Source organism: Natator depressus, chromosome 3 (genome assembly GCF_965152275.1).
Source record: "Natator depressus isolate rNatDep1 chromosome 3, rNatDep2.hap1, whole genome shotgun sequence".
Classification (NCBI taxonomy): domain Eukaryota; kingdom Metazoa; phylum Chordata; order Testudines; family Cheloniidae; genus Natator; species Natator depressus.
This window is the reverse complement of record NC_134236.1, coordinates 38,512,266-38,525,797: the sequence shown is the minus strand read 5'-3', so window position 1 is coordinate 38,525,797 and position 13,532 is coordinate 38,512,266. Positions and strand designations below refer to the sequence as shown.

The 13,532-nt window shown below is 36.7% G+C and overlaps 1 protein-coding gene across 26 annotated transcripts in view; it reads right to left on the bottom strand.

Annotated features, from left to right (window-relative positions):
* The window catches only part of MYT1L (myelin transcription factor 1 like), a 384,826-nt gene that overhangs the window by 813 nt on the left and 370,481 nt on the right, over positions 1-13,532 (bottom strand). For all 26 annotated transcript variants that reach the window (XM_074947738.1, XM_074947721.1, XM_074947742.1 and 23 more), the window contains 4 exons: positions 11,932-12,023; positions 6,244-6,347; positions 2,285-2,428; positions 1-1,966 (listed from right to left, as the gene is read on the bottom strand). The exon at positions 1-1,966 is cut by the window's left edge. In XM_074947738.1, the coding sequence (XP_074803839.1) occupies positions 1,826-1,966; positions 2,285-2,428; positions 6,244-6,347; positions 11,932-12,023 (481 nt within the window). In that variant the 3' untranslated portion in view covers positions 1-1,825. The remainder of the gene's footprint in view (positions 1,967-2,284; positions 2,429-6,243; positions 6,348-11,931; positions 12,024-13,532) is intronic.

Genomic DNA, 13,532 nt, shown 5'->3' with positions numbered 1-13,532 from the left:
CTGGGATATACATATATTTATACATATATATATATACCGAGGTTGAATATTGTATCAGAATATTTGTTGTGAGATCCCTGTAGTCTCCCTTAGCAATATTACTGGATTGGCCATAATGGCTTCCACTATAATTTGTTCAGGTTTAGTGTCACAAGGCTAATGACACAAGAAATTGCACACCTCCGTATGGATATATAGGGCAAGGTAAGTGCAAATAGTCAACTGGCACATTGTGGGGACAATGACCCTGTAAGTCCTGTTCTGCTAAAAATATTTTATTTTTTACAAAACCCATCTTTTTCATAACAAAATTTTAAAGTACTTTTGTACTTTCTGCATAACATCAAGACATGGAAGGAAAAGATATGCTATCAATTTTAAATAAATTCAACATCTGTAAAACACAACACATCAAAATTACGACTTAAAAAGGAAAAAATGTTGTAATAAAAAGTGGTCGTATGCATACATATAGTGCAGTCATTTTGAAGAAAACAATCAAATCTTGAAGGTACAAATAAGTTTTATCTTAAAATGATCCAGTTTAAAGCAAAAAAAGTGCTGAAGTATATTTAGTTACATTAAAATTTGATTGCATTCATTTTTGCAATAGATAATAGTGGAACAAATATAAAGCATACATGAATGCTGCAGTAATGATTGTTCTCCAACAAAATGCAGAACATAAATATTAAAATATGAAAAATGGGATCAAATGCTTGGCAAAGCAAAAAGAAAAAAATCTTTACTGAGCTGCATTCCTACTAAAGCTAGCAATGAATCCAGTTCAGTAACTACAGTAGACACAAATCATTTGTCTTTATCCCAAAATTAAAGATGTAAAAAGGCAATATTAGTTTTAAAATATTGTCTTTCTTCTTAAATTGAAAATACAGAATTTCTGAAAGATGAACTACATTGCTATAAGACATAGTTCAGAGGGGCACTAAGTAGTCCAGGAGAGATAAGAGAATGTTGGCTCCAAAGTTTATTTGAAAATAAAAGCTGAAATCTTCAGGTTGTCCACCTCTGATATAGTTCCTTTCATAATGGAAGTTCCCATATTCATACCATGTAATGCTTAGAAGTTAATTAAAAAGTGCTGTTTAAGCTGCTTTGAATCTTCTGTCAAGTTTCCATGGCTTGATGTTGTCTTACAATAAATTACCCATTTTGTATCTTACATCTAATCCATGCCATTTTCTTGGATTTCAAAAAACCTCATTTTATTGCCCCCACCACACACCATCCTCTGAAAACAAAAGTCACATAATATTTTCAAGCATTGTTCAAAAATAAAGCATTTTTGCAACCAATTCTTGCTATGAAACAATATGCACACAAAATGTATTTCTTAAATCCCATAAAATCCTCCAACATGAGGCAAAATGATAGTGTTTAAAAAGTGGCTGCAGACCGCAACATTGTCATTCAAAGCTGTTTTTTTTTTGTCCATTTCAGTTCAAAATACTAAAACATTTAATCACTAAAGCATTAAAAAGAATTTACACTCTATTTATTTTGATCAGCTTACCTCTTCAGAAATATATATACCCCAAAAATGTGCATACATTAGCAGCTATAAACATTACATGGCATATCACACTATGTCAGCTTATATGAAAACGTACAAAATGTGAATGTATTCAAAAAACTATTCTGCAGTTACTATCTTTAAAGCAAGACATAAAATCATTATGAAGTCTTGTAAGCATAACACTGTTTCAAACAGAAATAAATATATAACACTTTCTGGTAAATTACAGCAGCAAAAAACAAGAGGCATCCTTTTTTTAAGCAAGACTTTCACCACTATAGCAGCTGTTCAGACCTGAATTCCTCTCACAGCCTGCTTTATATTTTCCAGTAGGGCTTTATTTTCTGGACTCTGATAACGATCTTGATTTGTATACATGTCCGTCAAAGTGGTCACGTAAGCATCAAAATTTTGTTCATTGATTGGTTCCTACGAGATATTAAATAGTAGTTCATATACAACTTTTATTTTCTTGATTGTATATTCATTTAAGCATAACATACTATCATATCATATTGCCACCATTTTTTATAATATTTAAAATGCCTATTTAGATCTTAATTTTACAGGATACATTGGAACAGGCCCACTGTGCCTTTGTTAGCAGTTAAATTTATCTTTATGGTTTCAGTGTTGTTACCACAAATATCCAACTGGTTGAGGAACCATAAACATAAAAACGACATCTACTGTATGAGGTGAACTGAAGATCGCCAAATTCCTTAACTTGTGCTCTCAATCACTTACCATATGTGGCAGCTGGATATTAGCTAGACTATGAATTAAAGACTGGCTTAAATTGGCCAGTTCATGAAGAAGAGACTCATTTTGCTGTTCAATTACTTTGTTCTCCTCTTCTATCGTCTTCAAGTTGCTCTCCATTGTAGTAATCTAAAATGGACAAATTTGTGTACAATGTAATATAAGACAAGCCGTTATAAAGCATGCGTTCTTGAAGTGAGTGATAACAGTAATATCAGAACAAAAAAGGCCCTTTTTGTTTAAATAAAAAGGTTTCATTTGTTTATAATCTTTTATAATTTTAAGAGGTTTTTCTGCTATGTACAACTGCAAATTATATGACTTTATTTTAACGGCTTGTCTTTTTTTTATGGTGGAAGTACTGATTTACCTTACATTTGATTGTACTGGCTTTGTACCGATGTAATATTTTTAAAATAAATATCCTTTTGTATTTAAAGGCACTTATAAGGGCCTCAATCTTGCAAGCTGATTCATGTGGGCAGACTCTTCTGTGTATCTGGACCCCAGCTGAAATCAGTGGAGGCACCATATGGGTATGAGAATCCACCTGTATCCATGAGGTTGCAGGATCAGGGCCAATGTGAGTAGATGATACATTTATCACATTTTTGTAGCATATGCCATATTAACTAAGTGTGCACATTTCTTTGCTGTCACCATTTAGCTCTTTGGAAGTATATTTGCATTTAATTTATACTGCCCAATGAATATTCTCACAGAACTGCCAGTGAAAGCTAAAGAATTACACATTGTTGCACAATAGTTACAGCAAAATAATCTGGTAAGAGTGTCTTAGTACTATTCTTTTCTATATTTTTATGTTTTGCATTATGTTACTAACAGCTGTCAATGTTTGTGTTTAATGACAAACAAAATTAAGTTTGCTGTATTTTATTAGCAATATATTTGTTGTCGTATGGCTTTTATAAATATTCTCTAAGATGTAAAGGACTTAAAGACAGAACTTACGACATTTGATTACTGTCTCAAATAGGCTAAAATTTAGGAAAAGAAACTGTGTGCTGCATAAACATGAAGTGGTCTATATAAGTAATTTACTGGATTTGAGACTGATATTACACTTACTGTCAAAATATATTCCATTTGGAGAGATATTAGCATTTCCAACAGTGTTCCCCATTTTAAGTATACTGTTCAAACCTGTAGAATCTTTCTAAAATGAAGAAACTTTTAAAGTGTGACCAGTGTACATGGCTATTTAATTTCCATGACATAGGGCAACTCATCTATTACCAAGTATAAAATGTGTGTGTGTAGGGTGAGATGTACATTGGCAAGAGGGTAGAAAATGAAGCCAAAGAAGCAGAAAAGAGCATATAGGGCCAAACTCTCAAAGTGACAGTCACTTGTTCTAATTTGACATCCACAATGAACTGCCGGTATAATAAATTATGGGAAAAAATGATAGAATTTTGATGTGAACTTTCTCATTTGTCAGCACAAACAGTATAGAGGTCACAAGGGGAGAAGAACATCAGATGAGCCTAGGCCAGTATGTTTTAGCAGGTTTGATGGCACAATCAGATAGTTAGATGTCTCAAGTCTATCATTGTGGATTGTGGATTTTTGATAATTTGGTCTGTGACATTAATTTATAAAAGTAAATATTTTCTTAAGAGCTTGGTGCACACATAAGACTAGCTGTCAAGTAGGTTTAACTTTGACTACTGATATTTATGCAGCAGATAATCCAAGCTGAGACACACATTGTCAATGTTACAGGGGAACATTTCTTTGGGATGAATGATTCTCGAACTATTTCTCCAGCATGCTGCAGTAGGCACAGACAGATTTTACTTTAACATAGAGAATGGAAAGATATTCCTGCTTTTTTGCTATGTTTTCAATTTGTGTATGTCAGAGAGCAGGTCAGGCACATGCTCTAAACTCATGTTCTTTTTGGAATCCAGTGCGAAAGAGCCAGTCCTACTACATATGTGTAACTTTTTTTTTTCTTAATTCTTCTTAGCTCAGGTCAGTCATATTCCAAGTCATTATGTTTAATATTCATCCTTACTTTTTTATATCAAAAGTAATAACTGGAGTCAGAGTATTGACCTCTGACATCAAATATAATTAGGGCCTAATCCTGGGAGGTGCCGAGTACCATCAACTCCTATTGGTTTCAATGGGAGTTGAGATTGCACAGTCTCTCATAGGATTGGTCCTTTAGGTGGCTGAGGACTGTTATCTGATAGATTTTTCCTCTTGGGCCAAACACTGAGAGATGCCAAGCACCTGAATCTGCATTGATTTTCATGAAGTTCCAGGTAATCAGCACCTCTCAGGATTTGGCACACTGTTACCTTCATAAGATATCTGAAATGTAATTGGCACCATTAGTTATGGCTCATATCAAGTGACTTTTCATTTTCAGTGTATAAATTAAGTAAAATTACAGAACAGAAACTGCTCTCAATATTATAAATTTTCTTTCACATATTTCCCAATTTATATAATGAATTTTGTTTGAAATCTACATAACACAATGTATTTTTATAATAGCATATATTTTGTTAAGGTTAATGTTAACATTTTATTGTCCAATACAGTACATATTGACTGTGATAGTCTTAATGACTTTAATGAGTTGATGAAGACCTTAAGGTATCTGATGACTTGCCCCACCAGTTCTGTCCTTTTGAAATGGAAACTCATTTTCCTTTGGAGAACACAACAGGTTGAGAGTGTGCCCCCTGAATAATTGTGAAGTCTGATTTTGTTGGGATTCTCCATTCGATGTCAATAGTTTTAGTGACAGTAAATATTTGTAATCAACACTTTTCCCCTCTTTCCAAGTCTGTGTCACATCAAAATGTGCAATAGATCCCTTGAACATTTCCTAAGAATATGCAGTGGTCTAAACGCAGTGGAACCAATTTGAGAAGTGAAAGCTAAAATTAGTGTAGGGATCATGTGTTCATTGAGTTGATACAAGTTTCCACCTAAAAGCCCTGATCCTACACATTCTTTCATACAAGAAAAACTTTATGCATGTGAGTAGCAGTATGAGTATTTGAATACTGAGGGTTTTTCAGTTTTTTATTTAATTTTTCTATATGGCCATAATGTATTAGGTATTCATCCAGAAATCCAAACACTTGTGGCAGGTTACAGGATGAGATCTGGCCTAACGAATACTGGACTGCCCAGATGGAAGGCGTTTAAAAAAAAACCACTTGCAAAAAACCCTGTAATCTTAATGTAGACTGTACCTACTACACCTTACTGATATCAAACTGTGGGGAGACAAAGCATCATGAACTGCACTAGATATGAGAGCCAGCTGGAAAATGTAATTTCAGTGGAAAGCAAATGAACCCCTACCCCATTTTCTATTCAGCTACAGAAGTGGTCAAAAACCTCAACAAAAGAGAAATGAAAATGTTCACAGTATAGTTCTCCATTTTCTGACCAACTCTTGTGGACCCCAAATAGGATGAAGCTGGGCTATGGGCTGTGTCCTTTCCAACCAATCAGTGGTCTGGTGCTGTTGCCATGGGGAGTGATCGCTATACAATATTACAGGTGTAGCAGTTGCTGCTTCTGTGTGTACTCCCTCTGCAAGCAGAATGCCCTGGCCACTGCTGTGTTCTCCATCTACTAATGCCATGATTTAGCTGTCTGAGAGTTTAACAGATATGAGGGTGTTATAAAATCTTATAAGAAGGAAATGCAAAGGTGGCTATTTAGCCATGACTTTCAGTTTTTAAAAGTGGTGGCCACTGTGGTGGGAAATAACTACTTAATAGCACCACAGATACTGTTTTCTAAGCTTATAAATGTAAATTAAGAACATATGAAATGTGAGCAAAAATGTGAAAGAAAACAATTTTTCCAAAGACAAGTTTTCTCCTATATTTCTTTTGATCAATCATGTGTAAAAAGTAGCTAAATTTAAGGCTTCATAAAACTGTTACCTGAGTTCTGAGTTTAATCATATCAGCTTCCATCTGGGAATTGGATTCATTTAGTTCCTTGATTTCTTCATCTAGCTGTTTAATTTCTTCATCGTTTTCTATACCTATGCAATATAAAAATAAAGGAGATATTAAAATAATTAAGCTATAAATCTGTGTTCTGCAACTGAGTCATTTCATATTTGAATTTAAACTTATTAAAGTAAAAAGTTCAGAAACACTAAGTCTCATCAAACTTCCCATTCGAAGTTAAACCCATATATTTCTAATCATGTCTCTTTTAAGAACTGCAGTGATTTCCAATGAGAATGGTAGAAACAGCTTAGGTAGAGATAAAAACATAACACCACCCTTTAAATATACTGATTATATCTTCACATTATTAGAAATGTACCTCTACTTAATGAATTCTGCTGCATTGTCACACTTAATCTTTTAAAAAAATACTGGCAACATCTCTTGTCCTTTTAAGGAAAGAAAAAATATCCTAACAAGGCAATAGTTTCAAGTCACAATTATCCCAATACCACTTGCTCCTATAGTCAGGGGAAACATTTCACAACACAGAAAAACTGTAAAATACCACTGTCAATCTGGACCCCCTGCAGCCTCTGCTACCTCCATAGTTCATTACCGAATGACCTAGGGTAACATTTTCAGAAGTGTTCAGGTGACTCAAGAGTCTAAGTCCCATTTTCAAAAGTTACTTAAGCATTTAGGAGTCAGATTTATAAGGTATTTAAGAGACACAGATCGGTGCCTGCTGGGATTTTCAAAAGCACCTAGATGCCTAAATCACAATAATTTCAATGGGAGTTAGCCACTTTAGAATACCCAATAGGTGCCTATATGTCTCATTATGCACCAGAGTGCCTAACTGCCTAAGTCCCATATTTAGGCACCACTGGCATTCCAAAACCTCTTCTCAGCTGCTGCCTAACATTGGAGGTACCTAAATTCCCTCGGTGGCTATGTTTCCACCATAAAAGTCGCCAAGGCACCTAAATTTCAGCAACTGGACATGCACTCTGTTGCCTAAATCCTGCCATACCTAACTCACACCTAACCCCAGTGGGATAACAAAATAGGCATTCTCCTGCCTATCTTGCCCTTGGGGCCTGATCCAGTAGGCATGTTCAGTAAGGAAGTAAAGTCCATTTTTTCATGTCTAAATGCTGGTCACATCATAGCAGAATTTTTGGAAGTCTTCTTGATCCATCGCCAACTTCACACACTCATCAACTGATCTCTCAGTGATCTGCCACACACCATCTACCCATCTCCTTTCTGATCATCCCCTTGTATGATGACCCACCACCATTCCTTCCATGATAACTTCCTCAAGGATATTCCCATATCTGTGCCTAATGTGACCAAAGTACATAAGTTCACATTTGTTGATTTCTGAGAGCAGAGTCTGCTTCTCTCCAATAATATTTCTAACATAAGTTTCAGAGTAGCAGCCGTGTTAGTCTGTATTCGCAAAAAGAAAAGGAGTACTAGTGGCACCTTAGAGACTAACCAATTTATTTGAGCATAAGATTTCATGAGCTGTAGCTCACGAAAGCTTATGCTCAAATAATTGGTTAGTCTCTAAGGTACCACTAGTACTCCTTTTCTTCTAACATAAGTATTCATCTTTTCTGTCCAGGGATGGGGCCCCACTGGCGAGATAGGTGTTTCCTCGCTTAGTTTACATCTCGGCTTTGGGTTGAACTAGGGCTCTGAGCAGCTTATTAGTTGCTTTTGAAAATGTTACCTCTACAGCCCATTCCTTGCCTATTGAAATTAATAGCAAAACTCTCACTGATTTCACCAGAGTAGGACTGTACACATCACTGATGGATGTTGGTCTAGCTTCCTTCCTGTTCACAACACTGAAATGCTTTATTAAAGTCTGTAATGAACTACATCCATCGGTAGATGTGGATTATAAGTCTTTGTAATTCATGCTGTTTCTGTCTGTGACAGTAGATACTAGAAAGCCCAAGACTGAATTATTGCACTGGTTTGTATGTTTAAGTCTTGGAATTAATTATTATTGGTCTTGTATCTTCTTTGGTGACTCAAATTTCCCAAAGGAGATCCCTTTTGAGTCCTATTTAATTCTATATTTATGTGTTTGCTATGTGATCATGGGCTTTAAAGCCAGATCCTCAGCTGGTGTAAAGTCATGTAGCTCCATTGGCTTCAGTGGTGCTATGCTAATGTACACCGAGGATCTGGTCCTAAGTGTCACAACTGTATGGATGTCAATCCCTGTTGACCAAGGAATTTCTGTATTGCATGATCATCAGCGGAATTATAGTTTGCATAGTCTGTAGCTTTCTTGAAGAGAAGTGCATTTAGACTAAATGGCTCCATGTTATACATATAACATTGATCATCACATTTCTCTTTGTTTTTCCAGTTGCTGGGGTGGAGATCTTTTTAATTCAGGAATCTTCCTTTTACAAATGTCTTTACTGGACACACTGTAAAGTTATATTTCTCTAACATCTCCAAGCTGTATCTCCACACAGGGACAAAAAGGGCCAGACTTTTAAATATTGTTGCTACCGTATATACATTGTTCTGTACAACCTTCTCCAACTGTCCTCTAACTGAACCACTCACGCCTGACACGCTAGTTTACTCATTAACCTTCCCTTCTGCACATCCCCTTCACAAAACTCCCCCATCACGACACTACTGGTTGCAGATGCTAGGTGAAGTAGTTTGGTGTATGGGAAAGGGTCGTTTGGTAAAGATGGTGCAGGAGAACTGAGTCTGTGGTAGTTGTGATAGTGATAAGGCACATGCCTGTGAATGGAGGAGTACAGAGTATGCATTATTAGATAGCTTAACTTTTTATTTCCTTGTTTTGGGAGTTTTTGTCAGGTATGTGATATATGCAGGCAACACAGGCTTTTGTGAGTTGATTTCTTAGGGGTTTGTATGTTAAAGATGTCACACTCACACATAAATTCCCACTATTCCCACGTCTCTGTTTTACTCAAGAGCTCCCCCAGGCTAATGACCTTCCTGTGGCTTGTCACCTCGAAGATCTCACCTGTGGTGAAGCATGGGAAGTTTGTCAGGCCCAGGGGCTGGCTCAGTAACAGTGCTCCAGCTATTTAGGGAAGCTGCCCACTAGCATCCCCATGCTCCTGTAGTTAGGCGTAGGGATATGTATGAGATAGGGTCAGGGAAATTAAGAAACTGTCAGGCAAACTCCTCTGACAAGCTCCATTACTGAGCCAGCCCTTGGATCTGACAAAGCGCACTCAGTTTGCTACAGGGGGAACTACTCTGTGACAAAGCATGGCTTGACCATTCTGAGGCAGGTTGTTGTGCAGGAAGTTTACGTTGCCCTCAGCAAAGATGGCTGTCCATAATCAATGAGAGTGACCCTTATGAAAGATGTCCTTGCCATCAGGAGGCAGAGTGGAGTCTCCCTCCAGGCAGCCAGTGGGGAGGGGCACATTTTTTGCTTGTGTGTTAAAGGTTGATTTTTGAACCTCATATACAAACTGCAGGTAGACAGCTCTCCCTAAAGGCTCAAAACCCAGAAGACATTAAAAAGAAAGTAAGTGATTTTTTAAATCTCATGATTTTTAAACCAATCTCATGCCCTCGTTCACACTTAATTACAGTCTTTCTGATGGATGGGTTTTCTCTTGGTATGTTTGATTAATGATATTTTGCCACCAATAGATTACACATATCTTTAATGTGTCTTGCAGACACCAATACAGTTAACTATTAATGGGATAACTCTATATTCATTACATTTGTAACAACAAATTAATTCTGGAATTTTTTAAAGGCTCCTTCCCCCTTCTCCCAAGTTCTAGAAGAACTCTGATGAATCTCCCATTTTTTCCTGACTATAGACCTCCCCTTCAGACTTTTGAAGTGTCATAGCCTTTATTCTTCCAGCTAATGAGGGGTGCATGGGATTCCTTTTGGAGACAATCAAAGCTGCTTCTTAATTTCATAGTTCCAATTTGGGGTATTTTAACTGCTTTGTAATTGAAGAGGTCCTGTGTAGGGATTATTATTTATTATAAAAAGAAAACGGGTACTTGTGGTACCTTAGAGACTAACAAATTTATTTGAGCATAAGCTTTCGTGAGCTACAGCTCACTTCATCGGATGCATTTTTTTCCCCACTGAATGCATCCGATGAAGTGAGCTGTAGCTCACGAAAGCTTATGCTCAAATAAATTGGTTAGTCTCTAAGGTGCCACAAGTACTCCTTTTCTTTTTGCGAATACAGACTAACACGGCTGCTACTCTGAAACCTGTTATTTATTATAGGCTCCTTTATACTATGGTAGTGCTTAGAGGCCAACCAAGTCAGGGCCCCATTGTGCTGGAGCCTAGCTCCTTAAAGGTATTTAAGCACCTAACTCCCACTAAAATCAATAGGAGTTAGGTGCCTAAATACCATTGAGGATCTAGGCCTGGGAGCTGTATAAACATATAACAAATGACAGTCCCTGACCTAATGAGATCACAGTCTAAATGGCAAAACACACTAGATGTATGAGACAAACAATTGGACTGGGATTAGGGGAAACAGGGTAACAAAATCATAGGCTGTGTGCAATTCTTAACCAGTCTGGAGCAGTAAACACAAATTGTCACCTGGCTAGCTGTTAACAGATGGCAACATTCCATAAGTATTAAGGAAGTGGTAAATTTTGAGAAGGGACTTGAAGGTGGATAAGGTGGCAGCTTTATGGATTGTGGATGGCAGTTTATCCCATGTGTAAGGGATGAGATTAATGGTTCAAGAAAATAAGCACCTCTCATTAAATACAATTCCAAACTTTAAGAAGTGTTGGAACTGTATTGGTCTCAGGATATTAGAGAGACAAGGTGGGATATTAGAGAAACTTCTGTTGGTGAGAGATACAAGCTTTCAAACTCTCTCACCAATAAAAGTTGGTCCAATAAAAGATATTACTGTATCCACCTTGTCTCTCTAAAGTTTAAAAAGTACTTTCCCTTGGATGTATATGAATTGCTGAAAGTGCTTTTCATGCAACTCCAACATGGCTGGGATGTTGGATGTAATGCAGCTTTATGATATTGCTTTGCCAGTATTTGTCCTGGAGCACAACTGCAGGAAGGTAGAAAGTAGTTTTGTATAGTTTTCCATTGGTCAAGAGGTTCCCAGCCAGGAATGTGGACCTCCAGATTGGCCAGAGGATTTCCTGAAGATGATTAACACAAGGCCCTCTTGATCTGACTTTAGAGGTGCTGAGTACCTACAACTCCAGTTGAAACCAGTGGGGGCTGTGAGTGCTCAGCACCTCTAAAAATCAGGTCCCTTCCTCTTCTGAGCAATTGTGCAATGTGAGACCCACTGGCCACCTTGGAGCATCAGACTTGAGTCAGAAAAAACATAGCATTTTATTATATTAGAAAATATTTACACAGCTACCCCTGTGTAAATCCAGAATCTCCTCAATAAAGTCAATAGAGTTTTTCAGATTTTCTCTGGTGTAACTCAGGCCAGAATCTGACCTCCTGTATTTCTGGCTCAGGCTTCAATAGCATGGAAGTCAGTTGCATTGCTTTCTAAAATGATCTCCTTCATGGTATACACTAAGAAAGACTTATAAAAAGGCTCACATAGCAATGTGTCTTTTATCTTGGAAAGAGGTAATATTTAAAAGAGAATTATTAAAATTTTACCATTACTGGCCCGTTGCTTTATTGTTAGCATCTGTTCTCCAGACAGCTTTGCCTTCTTCATGGCGGAAGTGGCTCTGGGGCATCCTGATAGACTGTGAACGATAAGAAAATAAAGAGCCTATTAAATTGTAATAGGTCATTGACAATAAATTTGTCAACTAAAACTGTCATGACAATAACATCTGAGAGGAAGTTTATCTCCACTCTGCACCAAAATGATAGGGTATGTGGTTCTGAAAGAGAGGGAGGAGCTTCATAAATTATTTTTTGGTTTTATTTTTCTGCCCCCACCTCTTTTCAATGTGCAGATTATATATAAATCCAAGAAAAAGCATTTTAAGTACAAAATCTAAACTAGGAAAAGAACAATGCAGCCTTTTAGAGATGTGGTATCCAAAAAACCCTACCTTATAAAAAGGGTTACTGCTTAAATGCGCCATTTAAACAAAACACTATCTGCCCTACACCTTTAATCTCAAAAACCCAAACACAGGAACTCTGAATTTCAAGGACTGAGGGAAGTGGCTAGCTCTAATTGTGTCTTTAATAATGAGTTCTTCTGAATGACTAGTATGCTCGTTTTTAGATATAACCTATTCCTATATTTGAATTGTTCTTTTTCTAAATCACTTTTTAAAACATGTGAATTACTTTGGATCAGATTTTTGTTTGGACTTTAGAAAAGTGCATTCCCTACCCACGATGAGACCTGCATGTAAAATGCGATTTAACACTATTTCAGGGTTCGCTCCTCCACTATCTCATTCTATGTACAGAGTCCTAGACTCTATTTTGGGGACACATGTTCTATATACTAATAGATGAAATACATACAAATAATTATTTAAATATTTTCTTGAAATGAGTAAAATTTTGATTAAGACAATTACGTGCAGCAATCCATTTAAAACAGAGAATATTAAAAGTATGAGGCAATTTTTCTATATACAACTACAATCCCAACAGAATTTCAATTCAGCATCTCTGAAATGTAGGACAAACCATTTATCCAGTTAAGCTTATATAGTCTTTGATTAATACCCATAGTAATGCAGAGGTACTGTATTATATTGGGCACCCCAGAAATCCATTCAGCCAAGATACAATATCCCTTACTGATCAACTTTCAGCAGTTTCCACCATTTGCAGATGTGATCAAAGGAATATGGAAACTCAGATTTAATTGTTGGCCAAAACCCCCCAACAATCCACTAGTATTTAGACATCTGATTATCTCAGACTTTAAAAAATTGTAGGTGAAATCGTGGCCCAACCCAAGTCAATAGCAGTTTTGCCACTAAATTTAGAGGGACCAAGATTTTACCATGTATTTTTGAAAAAGTGTCCCTAAGTGTGGGACATTTAAAAGTGTGCTTACATTCCCCAAATGTAATTCTCATATTATGGTCATCCTCTAATCACACCATGCAAAAGAATATGTCTAATTGTTCTATCCTGGCAAATGAAAAGGATGTTGGGCCAGATTGTGCTCACACTCAGCAATTAACTGTGGGCACAAAACTGTTCCCATTCTTAAAAATCCTGTCCTTAACATGGCACTGTGTAGTAGAATCAGCAGGAGGAAAAATATGTCTAATGTC